The sequence below is a fragment of the Phalacrocorax aristotelis genome, chromosome Z (assembly GCF_949628215.1).
Source record: "Phalacrocorax aristotelis chromosome Z, bGulAri2.1, whole genome shotgun sequence".
In the NCBI taxonomy this organism is placed as follows: domain Eukaryota; kingdom Metazoa; phylum Chordata; class Aves; order Suliformes; family Phalacrocoracidae; genus Phalacrocorax; species Phalacrocorax aristotelis.
In genome coordinates this window covers 50,853,026-50,877,430 of record NC_134311.1, presented here as the reverse complement: position 1 = coordinate 50,877,430, position 24,405 = coordinate 50,853,026, and the positions used below count along the sequence as shown (strand labels likewise).

The 24,405-nt window shown below is 38.5% G+C and overlaps 1 protein-coding gene across 1 annotated transcript in view; it reads right to left on the bottom strand.

The window, feature by feature from the left end:
- The window catches only part of GLDC (glycine decarboxylase), a 45,267-nt gene that overhangs the window by 17,293 nt on the left and 3,569 nt on the right, over window positions 1-24,405 (bottom strand). Inside the window, exons 3-14 of the mRNA XM_075079083.1 lie at window positions 18,330-18,465; window positions 11,372-11,536; window positions 8,545-8,622; window positions 7,706-7,853; window positions 7,259-7,455; window positions 5,363-5,459; window positions 4,248-4,353; window positions 3,038-3,177; window positions 2,202-2,282; window positions 1,543-1,640; window positions 952-1,036; window positions 823-864 (exon numbers count right to left, since the gene is read on the bottom strand). Of these exons, the coding sequence (XP_074935184.1) occupies window positions 823-864; window positions 952-1,036; window positions 1,543-1,640; window positions 2,202-2,282; window positions 3,038-3,177; window positions 4,248-4,353; window positions 5,363-5,459; window positions 7,259-7,455; window positions 7,706-7,853; window positions 8,545-8,622; window positions 11,372-11,536; window positions 18,330-18,465 (1,373 nt within the window). The remainder of the gene's footprint in view (window positions 1-822; window positions 865-951; window positions 1,037-1,542; window positions 1,641-2,201; window positions 2,283-3,037; window positions 3,178-4,247; window positions 4,354-5,362; window positions 5,460-7,258; window positions 7,456-7,705; window positions 7,854-8,544; window positions 8,623-11,371; window positions 11,537-18,329; window positions 18,466-24,405) is intronic.

Sequence of the window (24,405 nt, the reverse complement as noted above, 5' to 3'; positions counted from 1 at the left end):
TGATTCTATGATTTCCAGTAACCTTTTTTTTAACATTCAAAAGATGCTTAAAAATACTTAATTTCTCCTTCTAGGTCACCTACCCTTATGTAAAGCTACGGAATCATGGGGCAAACAGAGAGAAGTCATGTGGAATAGTATGTAATACTCAGTTTGTTTCACACAGTTTTGTTGCTATCTGTTTTAATTAGAAGGGAATATGCAAGACAGAAAACAGTGAAGGGAGAAGATAGAGAGAAGGTAGTGAGAGAAAGGGGAAAAAGGAAATCTAGCGAAAGGTCAAAGCAAGAAGCCAATAGGGAGAGAATAGAGGAAGCTCATCCAGAGTCAAAAAGTCATTTGGTACGCAAAAGACTGGCTATGGCTCTGCTTCATTTGCTACCAGCTAGAAAGTTGAAGATATCTGGGGACTCCAGCTCCTGACCTGGGGAAAAGGAATGCTATGCTAAGAAACAGCAAACTGACAAGCATGAACTGCTAGCCCCACCTAACTCTTTCCATATTTCTGTTTGACTGGAAGATTTGTAAAGCAGATAGAATTTAGGTACTGCAACACCACATGAGGGAATAGGACAGTGATACATTTTTTTTTTCAGAATGGAGTCTTCAAAGCCACTCGCTTGCCTGCTGTTGTTGTACTCCTGCTCTGCTTTTCAGAGCTTTTTTCCTAGTGGAAAAGCGAACTGATGACTTTAGCTACTTCTGAAACTGCCTCCTTAGCTGGAGTACTAGACCAAAAGCAGTTTCTACCTCTCTACAATGACGCTGGCTAGATAGTTTACTCATATGGGTCTCGAGTAAGACAGTATTATTGCAACTTACTGTAAGCTCAGCTGAACTATTGAGCTTCATTGTGCAGGACCCCTAAAAATACAAAAATATTTGTTAGTATTTATTGACATACAAAGGTATGTAAGTACCTAATTTTTTTGTCTTTTTGGTAATACCTACCAAAGGAATCATGCTGTGAACAAGGGAAATATCTTTGTTTTCTAATCTTTTCATGTACCGCACGATATTTGTCTCAGAGTGATAGCTGGAGAACACAAAAGTTAGTGTTAAGGCAAGCAGATTAGCTATACCAGCTGGTTGATCTGTACTCTAACATAGGAAAAGCCATAAAAAAAAGAACTGAGAATAATTTTTAATATATACTAGGTACTTCTTTCCAAATCAGTACTTTATGCTTGCTAATTACAACGAGGATGAAAAATGCCTATTACCATTCGCTCAGAAATGCTATCAGTAAATATGGAATATAAGGACTCTAGTAAGTCTGCTGATATTACGTCCTCATATAATAGCTTGTGCAATGTAGCTGATTAATGGAAAAACACATTCCCCCATGTGACCATGAGTATTGCTTTGCTCACTCAAAACATGAAAGGTATCTAAAAATGCTAGTAAATAGATTATTTCAGAGTAACGCATGACTCTGTGAATACAGATACAAAACTGTCCTCAACTGACTCCAGTACCACTTTTGAAAGAAGATACATTCAGATTCCATTAAAATATCAGATATACAGCAATTTCACAAACCTGTTGAAAACCTGATGCGTCAAGAATTTGGAAGTTCTCTTAAATGGGGTGCTAAGGATGCCTTTGGTTTCCTCGCCCATACCCTCAGCAATTAGCTCCTTTGACACAAAGAAACAGGAAGTCAAATACTTTCACAGAAATATCTCTTTTCACAGTCAACTTCTATCAGAACTAGCTTATACTACCAGCTTACCTCAAGTTTTATTCAGCTTTTTAAGTAAAAGAAAACTTTATTAGCATACATACCTGTATCCATCTAGCATGACAACAGAATTATATTAAAACTGGGTACAGATGTCTCAGTAGTCCTTGTCTTGAAAGTATTGTTGCTAATCACTAATGATATGCAACAAAAATTCCAGTGGGAAAGAAAAGATTGACCACCATGTCCTAACCCTCACAGAAGAAGTAACAGCCTAAATGAAAGGTGTCCAAGTTGACTGAAAGGACTAAGTGTCACAATCAGAAAATTACATTACTCGATTACGTAAGTCTTTGTTATCTCATACAGCCTCTTTCTTCCAGAGAGGATCTGAAATTCTCAGTATTTAACAAATGGTCATCATATAGATACCCACTGTCCCAAGAGAAGTTTTGCTTTTCACTAAACTTCTGAAACATTCAGATAATTTAATCCATACGATCTATTGTCTACTTACAGCTGAAGACTCGCAACCAAAAATCCATAGTACGTCGTCTAGGTCTTTCTCATTTACAGTTTCATCAAGTGATACTCCAAGCTGTGGATAAAATCAACAGTAATTACTCAAAGCTTTTAATTCCAGAGGCATAGGAGATTTGTTCTGGTTGAGAAAAAATATTCCAGAAATATTCCACGGGAAAAAAAAGAGAAAATCAACCTACCCAACAATATGCAAGTGTCACTTCATTTTATGTAACAGATACATAAATTTATTTTATTTACATAAAATTTTCCAATTCCTACCTTTCCCCTGCTAAACCGTCCAAGCCAGATGACTCACAAGTTTCAAGACTTGTGACCTCACTTCTAATGTTTCTAAGTGTTTTCCATTTAATCGGAAAATTGCCCATTTTGGTAGACTGCCTCCTCCCCCATCCCATTTTACAGAACATACTAGGCTTTGCCAAAACTCCTTAGTGCCTACCAAAATGTAGTTTAGATTTCAATCTGCCTTTAAACACTGCCACAGAACCTAAATTCTGGAGATCACCTTGCATTTCATCATTAAGTTTTAGTCTCTGCGCTCTAGCCCTTAGTGGCATATTTACCATGAAACAATTAGATAATCTTTATAAATAGACATAAAATGAAAATACAATTATTATTTCTGGAAGTTCAGTAAATCAGTTAACAAATTCATTCTTTGTATTATCTTTATAATTGACTGATATATCTGAGCAAATTACAAGATGTCTTAAATAATTTGTTCTGTTTAGCACATGTAATGACTAGAAACTTAATGCAGAAGAAGTCATGCTACAAAATTTCTGAAAGGTTTAGGGAGTTGCTTACTCTGCCATCACTATAAATCCGAAAATTTATCTTTCTAAGAGCTGCCCTGTCCAAAACTTCTTTGACTGAGCATCCACATGTGATCGTCAAGGTATCAAAGAACAAATCATGATGTAGTTTATGACCAGCTCGCTTGAGACCTATAAAAACAGTAAGTTAATTAGCTGCATACTGTATTGCTTGCTTACACAGTACTTGCATAGCAACACTATCAATCTCATAAGTAAATGCTTTTACATAATAAAGCAAAATATTCCCCTTGTGTACAGAGCAGCAAAATCACCAGCTTTTTAGTGGAATGTCACTGGCACAAGAGATGCATCTAAATCAGATTCAGACCTAATTAATAATGCAGATTGAGTCTAGGTAAGATCATTCTGATACATCAAATTTGTAATATGTACAGTAGCAGAATTGGTACACGAATGCAATAAGGACAAAATCACAAGACTGGAAAGAAAACTTTTATTATATAAATGGATATTAACTATCATGGAAATTGCCAAAACAAAGTTTAGAGTCTTAGTGCTTTTCACAGCAGCAAAAGGTCTTCCAGCTAAGCTGGCAAATAAAGCACGGATAATTGTGGCAATCATTCCTCAATTCCCAGCATTCCAGTTCTGCATAGCTCCTTCTGACAGCAATAGTAGTCATATCAGTGATAAAAACCCTACCAGATGACACAGTCCAGCTGCAATCATTATTTTCTGCTATGGATTCTGTGCTTTCAGTCAGCTGTTAAGCTTTGGGATTTCAGTGTTCATAGGAGGGATGATACTCCACCCAACTTTACCAAAATGTTCCTATTTTCTTTGATCTCATTTATTACTTGTTTTTGCTATGTTGTTAATACTCTGTGCAGATTTCTGTTTGTAAACTAGGATGGTCCAGTAAGTGAAAAACAGATCTTGCAGCTGGAAAACAGCATTTGAATCTTATCATCTAGAGACTCACTGTGTAGACTTCTGTTAGCTTCCCAAGGAAACAGAAGTAATGCTTGTAAGCTCATATTACATACACATCTAATCCTTGGATGTCATTATCAGAAGTACACAAAAACATCAGCCATGAATTTTGTATTAAAACGTTCTCTCTAGAGTTGAGAGAACACATATCAGCTGCACTCCCTGCATAACTTTATTTAAGAAGATGTAATATTTAAGAAGATGTAAGGATTTAAGAACAGTTTCTGCAAACATTAAATACTCACCTTCAGCCAAGATTAGAGTAGCATTGTGTACCCGTCTTGCTATATGCCTTAATCCATCAGACCCGTGGTATACACCAAACATGGCTGCCATGTTAGCCAGAAGAGCCTAGGATCCAAATACAGTTTAGGGACATTATCATTATCATCATCATCATCATCATAAACTACTGCATATTAGTTTAGTGGAAAGTTCCCTTAGCACCAATGGACAACCACATACTCTCAGCTGATGTTATACTTGATTACGTGTTGCCTAGAAAATAAAAGATGGGAAAGGCAAAATACTTTCATGAAACTGTAAGCATTGATTATTAATCCAATGCCCTTTTAAATGTAACTGTGTCAGAACCGTGTCAGCAATTAACATGAACTTAAATTCAACTACTGCAACAAAGACGTTTGAAGACTCTCAAGTAAAGCTAGTCACATAGGAGACTTGTTGTTTAGGGCTGGTACAGAACATACATGGAATATGTCATGAATACTGAGTAATTAAGCTCAAAATCTGGTACAATATTGAAAGCATGAGCAAAGCATTGACAGGAGCAGAAAAAATTATGAACTTGTCTGGCTGAAGGTCTGTGGAGGCATGCTGAAGATAACTATTTTGGATACTTACTTAATCATGGTATTTTCCTGTAAAGGCAGCTCTTTGGAAATGTAATGTTTTTGTCACATAGAAAAAATATAAGTTGTGACAATTTGAACAAGTAGTTTTAGAGTTTAAAAATGGATTTTCTTGGCCTTGAGTGGGTAATTTCACATCATTAGAATTCCCTTCTGTTTTATAAAGAAATCTGTCTCATTCGTAACAAACAGATCACTACTCAGTGGCGTTCACCCTTCAAGACAGATGGACTCATGACACTGCACGAATTCAGTGCTAAAGTCTTAAATTAAAGAAAACAGATATTAATACCCTCTTTCCAAGCAGGGTTCCATTTTTCAAAGGACTCAGAACAAATGCGCAAATGCCAGAATATTTCAATGTTCTTCATTTTTCTAGTAAAAACTCTCAAAAGTAAAACTAAATTAAATTACTAGTATGTTAGGACTATAATCTTATGGTTTAACTTGTTCCTTTCTACCATGGAAAATAAAGCATGACAAGTTACCTGTGCTGTGCAGATGTTGCTGGTAGCTTTATCCCTCCTGATATGCTGCTCTCGTGTTTGCAAAGCAAGTCGGTACACTTCCTTTCCATTAGCATCCCTAAGTCACAAGTGAAAATGTTGCTTCTCTTACTTTAAAATTACAGTAATTTAAGTCATTGGGCTCTATGCATGCTAACCTGAAACTAGTTATCTATCCTCAGAGACAGAAAGGAGCTGGAGAGAAGCATAAGTCAGGACGGCTGTGATACCAGAGAGTGAGACTAAAGTCTCTAGATTTCTATTTACATCATGGCTGGCTAATGCGTCCAGCCAGCTAGAGCACACAGTGAGTTTTCTAAGCATACTGCCTTGGTATCTGCCTTAAAATGCCACAGATTATTGCAACTGTTTTAACTGAACAGTAATCCAGAACTTAATTTGAATAAACACTGAGAAAGCAGCATCTTTTCCAATGATGTCAAGTAAGAACATGTTGTTTGTATATGAAAATAACCACAAAGACGTTGAAGGGACTGGGCCATCTCTCCTATGAGGAAAGGCTGAGAGAGTTGTGACAGTTCAGCCTGGAGAAGAGAAGGATCAGGGAGGACCTCATCAATGCATGTAAATACCTGCAGGGAGTGTGCAAAGAGAATAGAGCCAGGCTTCTATCAGCAGTGCCCAGTGACAGGACCAGAGGCAATGGGCACAGACTAAATCACTGGAGGTTCCTCCTGAACATGACAAAATACTGTTTCACTGGAAGGGTGAATAAGCCCTGGCACAGGTTGCCCAGAGAAACTGTAGAGTCTCCTTCCTTGGAGATCTTCAAAAGACATCTGGACACGGTCCTGGGCTGCTTGCTGTAGGCCACCCTGCTTGAGCAAGGGGTGGGGGGTGGACCACATGACCTCCAGAGGTCCCTTCCAACGTTAACCATTTTGTGATTCTGTGTCAAAAACTTTTAAAAGTCCATGGCAGAAAGCTGCATTGAGAAAGTACTGTATCTTTTTCCATTTTAACATTTTCTTTTCCAACTTTCTTGAGATGCAGAAAGACAAAAGTAGATTAAAAATATCAAACTAGATGTAGTTACAGAGTAGCAGAATCATGACCTTGATAAACAGAATTACTGTTCTTTTGTAGGAGATTGTATCAGACTTCTGATCAAATTCGGAATTGGGGATCAGATTTCAACACTATGAGTAAAGCCTAAGGATACCCTAAAGTAAGTAAGATGATTAAAATATATTTGAAGGAATATTACTACACAAATGAAATATTTCTAAGCTTATTGATAACTGTTAATGTCATTAGTTATTGTGATTACTGAACTACTTCTGAATAGCTTTTGTGCCAAAGATATGCAGTCCAGTGACAATTACTTTGCATCTCTACTATTCCCAATTAGACACCTTGTCAAAATTAAAAATATGTCACCAATAACAAGAATTCAAGGTAAGTTTTTGTACACCATTTCTCTGCTTTGTTTAAGCTTGACTAAAATTGGAACTAGATTAAGTACCTTCTTGGTTATTTGGGAGGTTCACTGAATTTTCTACTCCTTCCCATTTATGTTTTTAGTGACTGAATGTCAGAAAAAAATGGTGTAACAGTACATAATAAGTGGAATACGTTACACTGCAAAGCCTTGTGCCATCACAATTAATCCTCCCTGCTCTTTCAGTTATCTCTTCATCCCACACTGCAGCAAGCACCACAGACACTTCACAAAAATGCAATTCTTTAAGCTTGCTTCCTAAAAATTGAAGGCAACTTTTACTCTCCCAGTTTTCAAGAAAAAATGTTCAGTACAACACCATGGACAGCTGTTATTCATAAAGGCTGCACAAGACAGTCATAATCTGTCTTATTTTCTTCTTCCCTGAAGACATTAGCGGTGAAGGGAGCTCTTACCTTGTAACGCCCACCATTCTGCCTGGCATCATTCTCACTAAATTCTCCTTGACAGCAAAGAATGCTGCGTGGGGTCCCCCATAGCAGAGCGGCACGCCAAACCTCTGGGAGTTACCCAGGACAACATCTACCCCAAACTCTGCAGGAGGCTTCAGAATACAGAGAGCCAGAAGATCAGTAGCGCAGCAGGCGAGAGTCTGAGAACAGAAGTGCATAGAGCAGTCAGCCTCTTCTCCGAAGCAATGGTGTTTGCATGGGAGCTAAGTTTGAACAAGACACAGCTTCAAACAGTTCCATATCACTTGCACAAAGCTGAAGTACAATGGTTGTAATGATTATCAATCGCATGGAGCTGAAGAGTAATACTTTAGATGGTATCTACTGTAACACTTAGTTTCTATGACTATGGCTGTTTGAAATCTGTGAGATCAATAAAATATACTTTACCCCATTCTGATGAGCTCTTTCAACAAGTTCAGAGAAGTCTTCCACCTTCCCTTCAGTGTCTGGATACTGAAATAATACTCCACTGACATCCTTTCCACTGAAATCCATCTCGTGGGGTAATTTGAGCTCAGCAATAACACCCGTATAACTGGAAAACAAAAACATGCAGAAGACAACATAATCAAACCACCGCCTGCCTTGTAGTGATACTTAATATGATGTTTCTATGGACTTACATAGGACTTTTTTCTTTAACAGACAGAGAGTTGAACCTGCTTTGCAATACTAAACATTGAGAAAGTTTCATGTCATGGTATGTGGTACTGAAGCATAATTATATCTGACATCATCAGAAATACGGAGCAGAGGATGCATAAGCTACTTGATATCAACATTTTGGTGCTTTAGCCTGTTTAACTTTGAGAACCAAGTCACATTTTTAGAAGATTGTTACTTTAAACTGTAAACTTAAAATAGATTTAGCTTTCATTAGAAGTGAAGTTTTGCTATCTAATCAGTATCCTAGTTAAAAAAATTACCAGACTTTATTCAATAATCAAATACATGTATTTGCACAAACAACTTAAGCGGAAATGAAATATTTTCTTTTTATCAGATGTTAAATCTGTTTTTAAACACCTTTAATTGCTTTGCAGTTGTATTTATATGGAAAAGTAGAAGCAATGCCAAATGTTAACAGATTTCTGCTTCTATTTTGCAAAGAAAGCATAATCCCATATTCCAAAAAATGTGAAGTACATGGTGAAGAGGCACAGATGAAAAAATGATTCAATGTAAGTTAAAAGATATGTGAAAGGGAAAATGGAGAAGAACATTACTTTGCTCTAGTTTGGACCACTGCTATAGTTTGAGGGTGGCATCGGGCATCTACATAGAACTTCCTTCTTTTGTTGTGCCTGTTAAAAAGAAAAGGAAAAAAAGAAGGGTTACATATCACGGATATACTGTTTTCCATGGAAAGAAAATGAAATGGTTTTCTAAATGTGAGTTTTCCTAAGTTAAAAGGCAGTTGTAAATTTTGGTTATCATAACCAAATTAAACCTAAGACTGAATGACAGTTCTGGTCCATTTAAAATAAGAAAGTTCATTCCAGACCTAAAATGAGATTCATACATGACAAAAATTAAAACAGACTATGAAACAAAACAGGAAGCCAACTTAAGAAACTGCAGGAATACCTTCACACACGCATACTCTTTTAAAGGACTACAACTGTGGTCTTCAATACAGATTTTCAGGGTTGCCCTGGATAACCAAACATGAGCCATCACAGTAGTAAAATGGAGACTAAGACAATCTCTTCCTTTTGTCTGGTAACCACAATGCTTTGAACAACTGAATAGTTACAACATAGTCTCTGATATGTAATCTCCTTCCTGATATACAGTCCTGCAGTGACCTTCAATCATCTCTCAGATTTCATTTGATTTGCAGATGTCTTTCAAATGCGCTGACAATACACACCCCAAAAAGTAAGTTTGGATATACCAGTAACAGTTTCACTTTTAGCAACTTAGGGATGATGTACTTCACCAGTTTTTAAAGCTATAAAGTGTTGAAGCTCCTTTTAACCACTACTAGGAAAAAACAATTCACATCTTCAGTGTTCATGAACACAAGTGATTCATGCCATAGTCTGCTAGGTTATGTGATAAAAGTGATAACAGAACTGCATGCCCACAGAGAGGCAGTGGCAGGTGGGGGGGCCCAAATAACACCCTGTCCCTGCTGCTCCCAGGCCCATCACAGGAGAAATCAGCCCATCAGAGACCCATCTCCACAAGCACAGAGGAGCATAGAGGTCCCAAGACAGGTGGGAACTCAGATTAATTAACTTACCCAGACAGACACACTGTCTGGCCCCTGCCCTGCGTGGAAACATTATGGGAGGCAAGGGTTAAGATGTGTAGGGGAAAAGGGATACAGTTAAGTGATTCTGGAAAGAACAAGTGTAAGAAAACAGAGGGGTAAGGCAGTAAACAGGGCCAGCCATATACAAATACTTGCTGGTTGATGTCCTTGCACCCAACTAGTGTAGTCTGTCCTCTCTTCTTAAATTCCTTTCTGGTTCTTTTCACGGGTGATGGGGACTCTGTATTCCAGGAGGCAGGGTGCATGTATATGGCTGTCTGGGTGCCAGCAACTGCAGCCAGACCATGGAGGATCCACAAGTCCATGGTGCAGCAACTGGAGCTGCTGGAGTGAGTGGACCTAGTGCCAGCAACTGGAGCAGCACCTTGGCCATAGGGGCCTGTGTGTCTGTGGCAGTAGCAGCTGTGCTGGTACTATGCCCAGGGCAACTAGTCTCTCTCCAGTAGGTCCATACCTCTCTTGTACTGGGGAGCTCAGCACTGGATACAGTACTCCAGGTGTGGTCTCACTGGTGCTGAGGAGAGGGCAAGGAACACTCCTCCTAATGCAGCCCAGCATAGCATTCACCTTCTTTGCCACCAGAGCACATTGCTGGCTGGTGTTCAACTTAGTGTCCCCAGGATCCCCAAAGGCCTTTTCTGGAAAGCAGCTTTCCAGCCTTCAGCCCCCAGCAGGTATCCCATATGCCTGGGGCTGCTCCTCCCCACGTGCAGGACTTTGCACCTCCGCCTGTTGAGCTTCATGAGGTTCTTGTCAGCCCATTTCTCCAACCTGTCAAGGTACCTCTGTATATCAGCACAACCCTCTGGTGTATCAGCTGCTCCTCCCAGTTTTGTGTCATCAGCAAGCTTGCTGAGGATACACTCTGCCCCATCATCCAGATCATTAACTGGAACCAGTGTTCCCCCTGGACTATGCCATTAATAACAGGCCTCCAACTAGGCTTCATGTCATTGATCCCACCACCTGGGCCCAGCCATTCAGGCAGTTTTCAGTCCACCACACTCTTGCCTCATCCAGCCCATACTACTTCAGATTCTCTATGAGGATTTAAGGGAGACAGTCAAGGTAGATGATACCCACTGCTCTCCCCTCATCTACCAAGCTAGCTATTTAATTGTAGAAAGTTATCAGGTTAGTCAAGCATGACTTCCCCTGAGTGAATCCATGCTGGTGACTCTTGATCACCTTGCCCTTCACATGGCTGGAAATGGTTTCCAGGACTAGCGGTTGTTCCATCATCTTCGAGGGACTGAGGTGAGGCTGACCAGCCAGACGTTCCCTGCATCCTCGTTCCTGCTCTTCCTGAAGGCAGGAGTGACATTTGCTTTGCTCCAGTGCTGAGGGACCTCTCCCAGCCACCGTGATTGTTCAGAGGTAATCAAGAGTGGCCTCACAATGACATCAGGTGGCTCCCTCAGCACTTATGGCTGCATCACATCAGGACCCATGGACTTATGTCCAGTTTGCTTAAGTATCCTCTGACCCGACCCTCCTCCACCAAGGGTAAGACTTCCTTGCTCTAGACTTTCCCCTGATCTCTAGGTCCTTAGGTTTTTTAAGGCCTTAGATGTCTGAGTTAAACATTCAGATCAACACTGGGAACTTCTCTGGGGGCTTAGTAACATGAGCTACAGTTGTTTAATGATCTGCTTACAGTGAAAAGGCCACACTCAACTTCAACCCACTCGCCTATCCATGCTTACACAGGAGAGACACCTTTAAAACTACAAAATCCCTTCCTGCTGTGATGTAACATTTAAACATAGTACCTGTGACACAATTGCATGGCTTCTGCAGCAGCTGTCCCCTCATCCAGCAAAGATGCATTAGCCACATCCATTCCTGTGATATCGCACACCATAGTCTGGTAATTCAGGAGGCTCTCCAGCCTGCCCTGGGAGACCTCAGGTTGGTAAGGAGTATACTGGGTAACCCTGTAAGAAAAGATTTCTAAGTTTGGGTCTAGGAAAATAAATGTGCAATAGAATTATGTCAATATGTAACTGAACTATGTCACAGGAACAATAAAATGTAAAGCATAATTCACTAATGTGAAAGTTTGTTAGAAAACAGTTATTTTTAGATAGCTGTAATTTATTACTACCCTGGAAGCCTAAGAACATTTTCTCTTATAGTATTGACTTGGCTTTTTAAAGGAGAAGAATTCTATTTCTCCATTTTGAAAAGAGAAATTACTTTTAAAACAGAGGTGTGAGTCCATCTTGGAGAAGTAACAAGAGAAGTACGTGCTGAATGTGGGAGAATTTAGTCAAGTCGCAATATCCAAATGAGAAAGCTTAGTTCAATCATATCTGGGTATTGCCATTATCTTTCAATATTGTTTCTGAAGCCCTTTGCTTCCCAAGTGTTCTCCACTCTTATGGGAGGAAAAGCACTCAGCATTTCAAGCTCAGAAATATGCAACTTCTTGTGAAATGAGTTTCCGTGTATGGGAAAGGGAAGCGAGACCAATGTGAGTTTTACCTGTTGTCATGTGGAGAACTAAACAGCAGAGGTAACATAGGCAATTCCTCAGAAAAGGCAGCAATCTAAGGAAAACGCTCCATTGTAACAGTCCAGAAACACAAAGCAGCTTGGATGCAGGGATGAGAAGCAAGAACAGAGATCAGACTCTCCTCTCACCACTGGAAATTTGGGTACTGGATTCCACAGTGTTTCAGGACAGAGTGTACACCAGTTTGAATTCAGAGTAGCAGACAGAAACAAGTGATAAATGGGAATACTTGTGGCCTCTGTTCTCTAGCAATGGAGGAAAACAACAGTTTGTTTCCTGAAAGGGCAGTAGTAAGCCCTAGACTTTTGAAAAGTGCTTACAGGTGAAGGTATGATCTTTAAAGAGAGACTGAGGCATTTGGAAGCTCAAGTCATGTAAAGCCAATAGAAGGTGTACAACAAAGATTTTAAAAGAGCAATCTGTAGAATTTGTGGAATAGAGCAAGATAAGAGGAACAATAAAACAGTAATGCAAAAGAGAGGTAGGAAAAAAGTCCTGAAGAAGAGAATGGAAGAGCTAGAAAGGACATACTCATCAAGGGAACACAAAGTGTAATATGTGATGCTAATGTATTTAGTGTCTACTTAAATGACACATCTGCTCAAACTTCTCACATATACTATTCAATACAGTAACAGAAAGCATTAGCTATGTATCAAATTATATAAATATTCATGATTTTCCAAAACACTGAAGGTTTTTCCTGCTTCTTAGCCAAGTCTAGCACTAAACGACTTACCATCATATACGTAACTGCATCGTTCACAAGGGAGGCTATGTTGTGGGCTGCATGCAATATTGCTCATCACAATAGTAATTTTTTTTTTTCTCCACAGCTGCTAAACCCAGTTTTCAGGTTGTCAGATAAACTATGATCTGGGAGTATAAAGATTTGTTTTCTGAATGGTCCTCCTGCCCCCTCAGTTCTCACCAATAAAGAGTTATTCCCACCTCCTTTGCATGAACAGTAAGTTTCCTTACATAATAAAAGAAACTCCTCTGTACTTGATGTTAATAATCTTTCTCATTTTATTGCAGCTATAAGCCTTTTTTTTTTTTTTTTTGCATTACAGGTTGCAGGAGGAACTAGAAGTAGACTAATAAGAATTCAAGCACTGAGATTAATTGAAATGCATTAGAGAAATACTACTTAGTGCAAGAGAAGAAAAAATCAAGAATCATTGGTTAGTACTTGTCAGAACAATCAGTTAACACAAGTAAGATTTTAATTAAAGTTGAATATACTGGCTTTATTGTTCATTTCAACAAAAATGTTGTTTTATTAAACCATGACTAATTAGGAACTGATGCAAAATGAGAAAGGTAGGGGAATAAAAAAAGAAAAATCAGTAGTTGAGAAGCAATACTTCACATTAAACTTCGCTGCAAATTTTGCTAAAGGACATTCAAATTGTAGCTGTTCAAGTGGTACAAAATTCTCTATTTTGTTCTCAAAGGCAAAGCATCTTTCTTAAGATGCGAGTAACGTCCTCAACTCCTTACTTGATGAGAACCCCCTTTCCTGCATATTTTATCTTATATAATTAGAGATAGACTTCCCAATGAATGCTTCAAAGCAGACCACTCAAATCAGCTATGTATTAAAAAAACTTCAAGAATTTCCACTCATAGTTTATGCTCAAATGATTTTTTAAATAAAGTTTTTATATTGTGTAAAATCAATCAATCAATCTATTCTTAAATTGCTATGAAGTAGCTGCTAATTTGATGGTTCATTCCCTTGAATAACCTCAATCCTACCCCACATACTTGGGATTGTACATTACACTACAAAACAGAATTAATTTTGATGCTATGCTTCTGAATGGTAAAAAAAGTTAAAGTAAACCCAACCAATTTCAGAAAGGATGGAAAAAAATTCATCCAAGAAATCTTGAATTCCTGCATTCTTGTATTACTGCAAATCACAGTGCACGAAGTTTAACAGTTGTACAGGTAAAGACACCTCTTATAACATAAAAGCATTAATTTAAACACTTTTTTTTTCTTTTTGGAAGGCTGTTTGGCAATATCTAAGCATCTAAATCTTTTAACAGAATTCTACTTCTCCACAATTTCTTCAGATAAAATAGCTGGCTTTGGTCTGCACTCTGACTTCTAACCCTATACTACTTGTTAAGTGACTTTTTAAAGTCATTTAAAAGCAAAATCTTTAAAAGTAAAAGTAATTTCTAAAGTAAAATTCTACATAAATCAATCTTTAAAAAGCACGCTAAACTGTTTCTGATTCAAAACCCTCCTCTCTTTTGCTTACGTTTGTCCAAGTGGCTCTTCTGCACACAGTTCAAGTCCAGTACCAAAAACATTAAAGTGAAAAGGAAGAATTACCATCACAGCAAGGAACAAAGCTACCAACTGCCTCTTGTTCAGTCAAACGGGAGGAAAATATGATCTCCAGTCAGCATCTGTTCTCAGCAGAAGTACTTCTGCAGACAAATACTCCCAAGCTAATTAAGGCAGACAGGTCATGACTCAAAAAGAAACCTTCCATGAGAAGTCTGTGGCGTCTTTCTTGAGCCAGTGTCTGACCTTCAGGAGTTCAGTAGTAAGTCGCTTCAGTTTTTGTGGCTTTTATAACTCTTTGCTTTAGTTCAGTGTTTTACCCATTGCCTCATCCTACCCTCAAAAATACTTGTATGAATGAATACCAAATTTAAGACACCAATCAAGGTTTTAAAATAAAACCTGGCATCAAAGCAAGAAGTATCTAGGATGCATGCTTTCAGCCAAAAGTTAGGCCACTCATCAAAAGACCTGGCTTATGAAAGAGCAGAAACTTTTGTACTTGGGAGTTGGGTTTGTTCTAAGTTTAGCAGCAAAGCATACAAACAATATATTAACTGCAAGATTAACAATTACAGCCTCTTTGTACTAAAGTTAAATCTTGCTTCCACGCAAAGATTCAGAAAACTCCATTATCAAGCAATATTCAATGAACTAGTTCTAGATTAGTATTTGTAGGTGTACAGTCAATAAGATCTAAGACTAAGATTAACTTGTTTTTTAATGTACAGTAAATTCTAGCAAAGCAGTTCACCATATACCTTCCTTAGAGATTTTTTCTATACTTTGAATCTCTGGAAAGTTAATGTATTCATAATAAACACAATACTTCTAGCTTGTTATAAATTATGTTCTTCCAGTTTTAGACATCTGCAAGACTAATCTCATGCAATGGCAGAGCTAGAATTGATTTGGATTTCCATTTTTAGAGAGTACTCTTTTTGAGATCTGACAGTTAGTAAGATGAAATGAATTTAAAGTAAGGACAGACCACTAGGAGAATTTAAAACCACCTTACATGAGCCACAGAAGAAAGATAATTCATACATCTGAGAACACTGGAAAGCTGAAACTGAATGTCAGTCACGAATACTTAAAATTTTTAAATTATCTGACTTTTATGGACTGGGCATCCCTGTTAAGGCCAAAATGGAGGGGGGGGGGGGGGGGGGGGAACCACCCCCACACAAAAAAAACCCCACCAAACAAAAACAAACACCCTGTATTTAATTTAAATATGCCATATATAAATATTGCGGTTTAGAAAGGTACTTGAATAATCCTAGACATCTAGGAGCAATCCAACTGCAGGCAGTTCCATCCAGCCTGTAAAATTCCCAAGTACCACACTGTACACAGAGCTCCAGATGCATCACTTGGCACTTTACACATCCTTGAAGAGCAGTTGTGAGAGTATTCCCAAAACAGTATCTTACCCATGGTTTGAGAAAGCTGGATAGTCTTACGCTAGGGCATGAAGACATGCCAGTTTCCACTCAAAGCACAAACACTGAATTTACTGCCAATTTGGCATGCTTTGTAGTTGCTTGTGTAGCTTTCTGTATCCCGCCTACAAGTAGAAACCAGCTGCGTACGTTTATGTCAGATTTTTGCACGGTATGCAATGATTTTCAGAATGCAGTGCATAAGTGCTAAGTGCTACTAGCCAATAAGTTTAAGATGTTACACTACTGATGTAAAGATTGTGGGTGTCCTTGGTACAGGTACTTTATTCTTACATATTTAATGTTTGGGGGCAAAGGAATCAAGTGAGCTGTACTCTGGAGACCTCTACATCATGCTCCGTTGTATGGTATTAATGTGACCTTAAAGGCCTTCTTGATTTTGAAGGCCTGATAGATATTTTTATCCATTTAAGCCCTGAGAATAAATGGTACACTGTTTTGACATACTTGTTAATAAGAAGCCTATATGTAAGCTGATTTCCGAAACCAAATATTCTTCACATATTCAGTTATTATGTTCATGGCAGGGCACAGAATTAATTTGGTATGCTACTAGGGAAAGAGCTCAGCATATAGGTTGTGAAAAATTTCAATGAATATGTTAAAATGGGTTACAGCAGGATAAGGACTATGCATCCATACCAGCACACAGATGACCAGAATTCATACATCTGAGGGGTCTCTGCTGAAAGTCACATAATTGGTGGTATGCCCCAAAATAAATCCTTCTGCCTGCACTTTAGAGCTGAGTTGTTTTAATGATAAAGTAAGTGACACATTGGTCTGCTATTGTTTAGGAAAAAAAGGCTAATATTTTTGCTAATATCAACTAAGTAGTGTTTAGAAAACAATTCTAAGACTTCTACCCAATGTTAGCATGGAATTGTTAGTCACAGCTTGCTAGGAACAAGGAAGTGTTAGCAGCCCATAACCAAGACCAAAATGAAATCAAGTATCCAAAATAAGGAATACTTATCCTCTACCTTCTGTAACTAATTCAATCCCTCACATAGGAGACGGGAATTTTTACTATAGCATTTCAAGTCCACAACAGAAATTTCTCAGCTTGTTCTCTAACTTTCAATCGAAATGTTCTTTGGGTAAAAAGTTATCTGACAAACATCTACCCGAGTGTTTTGAAATAGTTTCTTTCATGAATACAGAAGTAGTTAAAATGGGATTCAGACTTAAAACAAAAGGATGCCTATGCTTTTCTAAAGCTACCAGTACAAGGAATTCCTGAATGCTGACTCCCCACACACTGGGGACTCTTTGTTTCATTGGTACGGGCATTTTTAATATATATAACCTTTAAAGACTGCTTTTATTAAAGCAAAAATCACTCAGTAATAAAGATGACAGTTCTTATTTTAATACAGTACAAAACCAAGATTGTTACTGACTAGAGATAAGGGAAATTCCAAAACAAATGAGACAATGCAGGGTATCAGTGGCATTCAGTCTGTTAGAAAGTGAGACTCCACATTAAATTTAGTTTTTCTGTTGCATAATTTCTGTGTTACGGTTCTTTAGAGAAATGTCAATGCTAAGTTAGTATTTATTATCAAGCCTTAGTGTCTTTGTCAGGAAAATTCCATCATGAGACAAACAGCACTATTATTTAGATTAATGCTCTTCACACGATATAAATCAGTGCTTTAAAATATTTTCCTTTTTGCATTTAAGTTAAAAAAACCCAAAACAGTAACATTCAAATTCAAGTCTGTCATACAGACTAGTCTTCTGCTCATTCCAAAAAACTGAAATGTCAGCTGGGTGATAAGAACAAAGTACAATATTCTCAGCCTCTTCATAAATGAATTATCAAGTACTGCTGTCTACCTGTTTTCAGGCACCAGTGAATTATTTGTTCAGACAAGAACGTACTTTATGGGTACATATTCAAACTCTTGAAGGTCCCTGGCTTCAAAAAAAATCATGAAAGAAATACCAAGAGAAACGCCTTTAAAATTTTCAAGTGAATTTTCAAATCTTACTTCCTCATAAGAAAACCATAATCAGAGTATTTCATAGTATGGAACTACCTCCACCCAAAATTGCACACACTAGCAGAGGAGGGAGACAGTTTAAATTTAGGCAGAAGTTAGGGAAGAATTACTTTAGTTTAGGTATTAAGTTTGTATACTTCTTTAAAGCAAACAAATATTCTTGGTCAAGTTCATAATAAATTAGGAGCTGTGAATAGAAGTCACAAAAAACAACAAAATTTTTTACAGAAAAAGCATTAAAGTTAAAAGTATTCTTTGTCCTCTTTACTTTCAACATGAACTCATGTTCCCACACTTACACATAGGATTCAAATATATGAAAGCCTTAGTCAAAAAAATAGGTTTGGGGTATATTTGTCTATGCTCATCCATAAGATGAACTTCAAACATATATTTATACATATGCATTTAAAAAGCGAATGTGGTACATTACCATCCTGCATTCTCCAACAAATTCCGTGCAATGGGCTGAGGCACTGAGCAGTTGTAGTAACCCATGCCTATGTAAGACCTCCATATCTTGTTCTTGCTTGCAATATTGTATAGAGTTTCAAGGATTTCATTTTCACCTGATTGAAAAGAAATTATGTCAGAAAACTACAGTTACATGTAATACTAACAGTTTTTAACTGAAAAGCCTTGTAACCCTGTGTAAAAAAACAAGCAACACTGGTGATGGAAGCATAAACATTACAGACTAAAGCACAAACCAAGAACAGTAAAGATAAAATAAGCTGGTAAAATATTCCGGGAAAGTTTATATTCTGCCAAAATTCTGGAAAATGCAAAAACTGAACAACAGGATTTCAAATGATGTGGAAGCAAAAGTGAGAGAAACAGCCGAAGGCAAATGGCTTATGGAGCCCTTCTTGTCCTAATGCAACGTACATTCTGGGTCTCTTGTGCATGCGTTAAAATGAATCTTAGAAGGCACCTTTTATTAGCTAAATTTTGCAGAATCAGCACTGGATGAAGCCATAGCCATCCACATCTATGATTTAGTGTTTCTAACAGAGCCATATTTGGACAAACTGGGCTCACGCCAAGCACCCAAGAGTAATTTCTTAGTATTTAAGAACTTCATTTTCTCATATTTTCCCTAAATAGCTGATAAAATGGAACAGTCCTTTTAATTCAATTTTAGTATGCTCCACCAGTTTACAAAAAAAAAGTGTGAATACAGTATTTCTAGCTTAAGACATTCCATTTAGGATTAATTTTTAAATTAGTCTGCCAATCTAGTTTCGAGAGATTACAGTAGAATGCTTTTGAAGTGTTCAGACGGAAAGCATTTGCACTCCTTCCCTCCCCCAGCTGTAGCCTTTGGTCTTGTTTCTACATACTTCTCAGTGTCCTGAAGGCTGTGCAAAAATCATAGATGACCTGCTCCTACTAGTCAGGGAATAATGCTACCGAACCTCTGCCAAAGGGAAAGATTTACAAAATATTTCAATACCTGGGGATGCAGAAAGATGGTCAGTAGGCTGCCTAAGATCATGCAGAGAGATATGCCTGTGCAACCTGACAGACCTGGGTGGAACTGCACACCAACCCTCCTAGGTGCGGGGAGCAGATCTTTTTTTTTCCTGTCTGACCTCAGAAACTGCTGCACTGGGGCAGTTGCAGCAAGTTCTGTTCAGCAAGTGCAGACACTGCAGCTTGAAAATCAGACTTCAGAATAAAAGGCTACAAACCACCAAAGCAGAATAGCTTGCGCCCTGGATTTCTCAAAACCTATTTTCTCTCTGTAAATTACTCCATCAAGAGAAATCAAGTCAAAATAGTTAATGCTCTGGAATCTGTTGGCAAATAATTCTCCAGGTTTTGAATGAATTTCTTCTGCAGCCATAAACAAGGATACGATAACTTTAGCTCTGATTTCAAAACCCATCTCTCCTCTTGCTTTTACTCAAAGTGCTACTATTGCATTCCATGTATATAGATTAATTTAAAAAAAAAATCTTCTGGTTTTCAATTAATTTCTTCCATAGTCACAATATACCTTCCACCAAGTTATTTTTTTACTGGTCTCCAGCTCTTATTTCAAAGTTCATTACTTCTCCACCTTTTACTCAGTGTTACTATTAGATCTCATGTATAAAGATTAATTTCTTGTTTTCAGAATACTGCACTTTTTTCTGGAGACTCAGGAGTCATGTGTTCATTACACTTGACCTCAGCAATGTCCAGGGCAAAGTTCCTAACTCATAATGAGCAGCTCCACTCCCCCAATACTCCTCCCACACAGTTTATTTCAGACAGATGCACTTGTTTAAGTGAGAGTTTTAACACTATAGAGATCTTTCTCTACCACTTGCAAAACAAAAGTTTGATCAAAGACAATCACTGACTGAAGACTTTTAGTTCGTAGTTTGAGAGGGAGAGTTGTATTCTTGCAGAATGCAAACATCAGTGATTTTTTTAAATGGTAATGAATTTGCTTATTTAACCCCAAATGCAGTTGAAGGCAGAAGTTGGCTATCATTTAACTTGCTCACTAGCCCAATATCACACACAAAAAATGCATTAAGAGTGCAATTTCTGCAGTAAACACATACCACAAATACTGTACTATGTGCCAGATAGCACTTCCTTTGTTTGCCTGACTGGACGTTTCTTCTAGAGAGTCATTTCTCAGCAAAAACAGCTAACAACTACCACATGAAGACACTGAACTTGTGCCAGAGCGCTCTGAAATAAACCAGTTTCCAAACTGATTCAAGGTAGAAAGCAAAAGGCCTGGTGAGACTGCAAGCAGCTTAGGTTGCAATCAAGATTAAGAGTAGAACCACATCCCACCTGGAAGAGCTACGCTGAGAGATTCCAACACTGAATATATTTTCATTGTTACATTTTTTATGATCTACCTGTGAATACAGTTACACTGCTAGTTTTAATCAGGGTGATGAAATGCTGGAGGGCACACTCCCTCCACCCTGCTTCACCTCATGCTGCACCTTCGGTCACTACAAAGTCAACAGCAGCAGCATAGCCCAAATACACATCACCTCCCACATTTGGCATGCCTCTTTGAAGAGACCTGAGACGAACACTCCTTCCCCTATGCCTTACACTGCCTTGAAGTAGTTCATCACAGCACGTTTTTAGGAAGACAGCCCATAAGAAACTGAACTCCTAAGTAATGGAATTCAATAGCCCGAGTTTTCTGTACAGCCTGGCTTACCTAAGACCAAATATAAACCCATGTAGACCTACAATGACTGAATTTTCATCAATTCAGTGTTTGCTTTACACTGACATGGTTCTGAATTGAAGTAAAAATATCGTAGACAAGGTAAGGGAAATGTATACATATATTGGGGTCCAAAGACTGGAGAGCAAGGGAATGAAACCATTCTCAACAGCATCCCTGGCACCAACAGGAAGGGATGGAGGACATGCAGCTGGGCTCTTCACAGCGGTGCGTGGCAGGAAGGGGAGAGGCAACAGCACAAGTTGAAATGTGGGAGGCTCAGTCTGGAGATAAGGAGAAGCCTTTTCCCCACGAGGACAGCCCAGCAGTGGGGCTGGGTCTCCATCCCTGGTAGCTTCATGTTCTGTCCGGGTGAAGCCCTGAGCAGCCCAGTCTGAGCACACAGTTGAGCCTGTGCTGGGCAGGGGCTGCAGACCTCCCACGTCCCCACCAGCCTGAACAGGACCCTGCATCTCTGTCAGCAGCTGTATTTCCCAATCCCTCAAGCCTAGCTTTTAACAGTGTATTCCCATATTATTATTTGTCAACAGGGTCTAACACTTTATTGGTCACTAATGCTGGTATAAAGGCAGAAGAATGCTAACCACAAGAGTGACCTTATGTATGCTTAAAAATGCATTTTCAAATTCAAAATGAAATTGCTAAGTTTCCAGTTTGGTCAACACGGGTGTCACCAAACACAGAAAATTACACAGACTTTTTCTGCTGCATAAAGCATATACCTTGGAGCAGCTGTAGTAGAAACAGTGTATTCTTGTAACTATTATTGATTTATTTAAAGCTAAAACATATGAACCTAGGATTTTGGCAAATTTCAATACATATGGTTGAAAAAACACAGCTTGCAAGATGTTGTGTTACTGGTTTTTGTTTTGTTTTTTTAATTATCCCCAGCAACAGGTGATATAAAGAAGAAATATCCAAAATGGGGAAATAAAAAGGAATTTAAAAAATTGACTACAGGTAAGATATGGTTGGAAACTGGCCGTCACGCTCAGCTGTTTGTTTCCAGTTTTCTAAGACAACATGGCTGACACACCTTTATCTTTAATTCATTTTATTAGTGCACTATAAATTCTTTAAGAACCTCGTTCAGTAAAAAAATACAATTGCCAGCTAAGTCACTGCAGTTGATCTTTATTCCCCTCATGAACTCATTAGAGAATATGATCAAAGACAGTACCCAGAATAAAGTTCATTCCTCTAGCAGTACTGCTATCTTAGAACTGTGGAGAAAATTCACTGAGGCTCCCAGTAGTAGTTCCGTGAGGACACTTCACTACTTTTACACCCACAGGTAGAAAAGGCAAAACATATCACAAAAATACTAAGAGGGAGTGGATTATCAGATTATAAAATGATAATACTGTTGTTTCTGCTAGTGTTTTTATGGTTAGCACAGTAGATTTGCCTTGAACTTGTGAGATATCTGCAAAATAACATGGCACCCCCAAAAAAGAGAGAGAAATCAAGACAGGAAGAGCCATTTGAGTTATACAACTTAAAACTTACAGTGCAACAGAGGAGACTATTTGCCTGATACAATTTTGTTCACATTATGCCAGGTCTTAAAAAAATCTAGCTTCTGAGATGAAGGAAGCAAGATCTTCGGAACAGTTGATATAAGAAAAAGGGTTGAATTTATTTATCTTGCTTTAGCAACTAACTCAATCTCTGTTAAAAAAAAATAATCAGATTACATTGAAGCAACACAGTTCCAAAGCACTGTCAGATGTATAATAATGTTACAGGCCAGCACAAGAAAAGTGCCTGTTCCAGATGCGGAGTCCGACCACCAACTTCCTGAGAGGTGGATGGAAAGAACACCATAGGTTGCCCTGTCTCCTCCTCCCTTCACTCAGGCCACCTGTACTCACCCACCCTGCCTAGGCAATGGAGGCAACCTGAGGATGCTGCGAGGAGCGGAAAGCATGCAAGGGCCAAGAGCCAGCAGCATGCCTGCCTTCTTCCACCCTACCCCCAAGGCCTGCTGCCTTCAGAAAGAGGAGCAGCAGCCCAAAAGTGCTGTGAGGAGCAAAGTGCCGCTGGTGGTAATGCACGTTTCTGCACCACTTGTGGCAACACTCTAGAGGATGACAATTACCCCTGCTGTAAGCGTCCAAAGCATACAGTGTGGACTCCTGCAGCAGGGAACCTGAAATGACAAAATCCACTCCAAAAATCTGACATTTGGGGCTGATTATAAACTCATCCATAAATAATTTTTAAGTGGCATTTTAAATACAAAATCATTGTTAAAGGAGATTTAACTGCATGAAGAGCAGTTAAATTGGAAGATACAAATAGGCTTTCTTACAATTGTCTGCTTCTGGGCAGTTATTTTTTCTAAACATGTTTAGTCTGGAGACCCAATTAGTTTCTCCCAAAGATTTTATAAACTAATGCTTATAAAATCTAAAATTTGAGAATGTAAATGGGAATACTTTGGGAAAAAAATTGTGGCAGAGTTTGCAGACTCCTTTTTTAAATTCAAATCCTGAACAAAAAAGCAGAAATACATATGTACAAAGCCTACCCATTAAACAAACATGGACGTGCAATAGCAGCATTGCAGGGATAGCTACGACTGATATAGACGGTAGGTTTGCAGGGATAAAAGAAAGAGGATTACTCTTACATAAGATCATCTGTTCTCTTACTTCAAATGGGTCAATCACTGCATACTTGCTAAAGCACCTTCAATACCTAAAGAAAGGCTGATTGTGAAAGTTTACTTACTGTGGCAGTGGGGAAAAAAGCTCTATAATACCAGATGATCACAATTAAGTATCAAACAGATGTCTAGCCTTGCTGTAAATATTGACTGAACAGAATTTACATGCCAAGATAACATTTTCCCTTAACTGTATCTGCAAAAAAAGCAGACTGTAAAAGCCCTGCTTCCAGAATTGGCTGAGGTACAGGACTGCAACTTACTGTTAGGGGAAATCTGGCATTTTGCTGTTTCACCCCTACTGGCTTTCAGTGGCCTATTCAGGTGGTTTTATGACGTCAGTGGGCTCATGGCAGCAGGCACTTTTAAAAAGGCTTTTTTTTTCAGTCAGAAAAGGGACACATACTGCTGTCATATTACACACCAAAGGAAGCAATTCCTTTCAGAAACCTCTTAGCATGAGCTACATTCCTTCTCTCCTCCACCACTGACCACGTCTGTACAAGAAGAGATCTACCCATACAGGAACACCAACAAATATTGGAAAAGCACTTCTAGCATAGTTGTACTTGTACCAGCAAAGCTTAGCATTTACCAGAATGGCTTTTTCATTCATACATA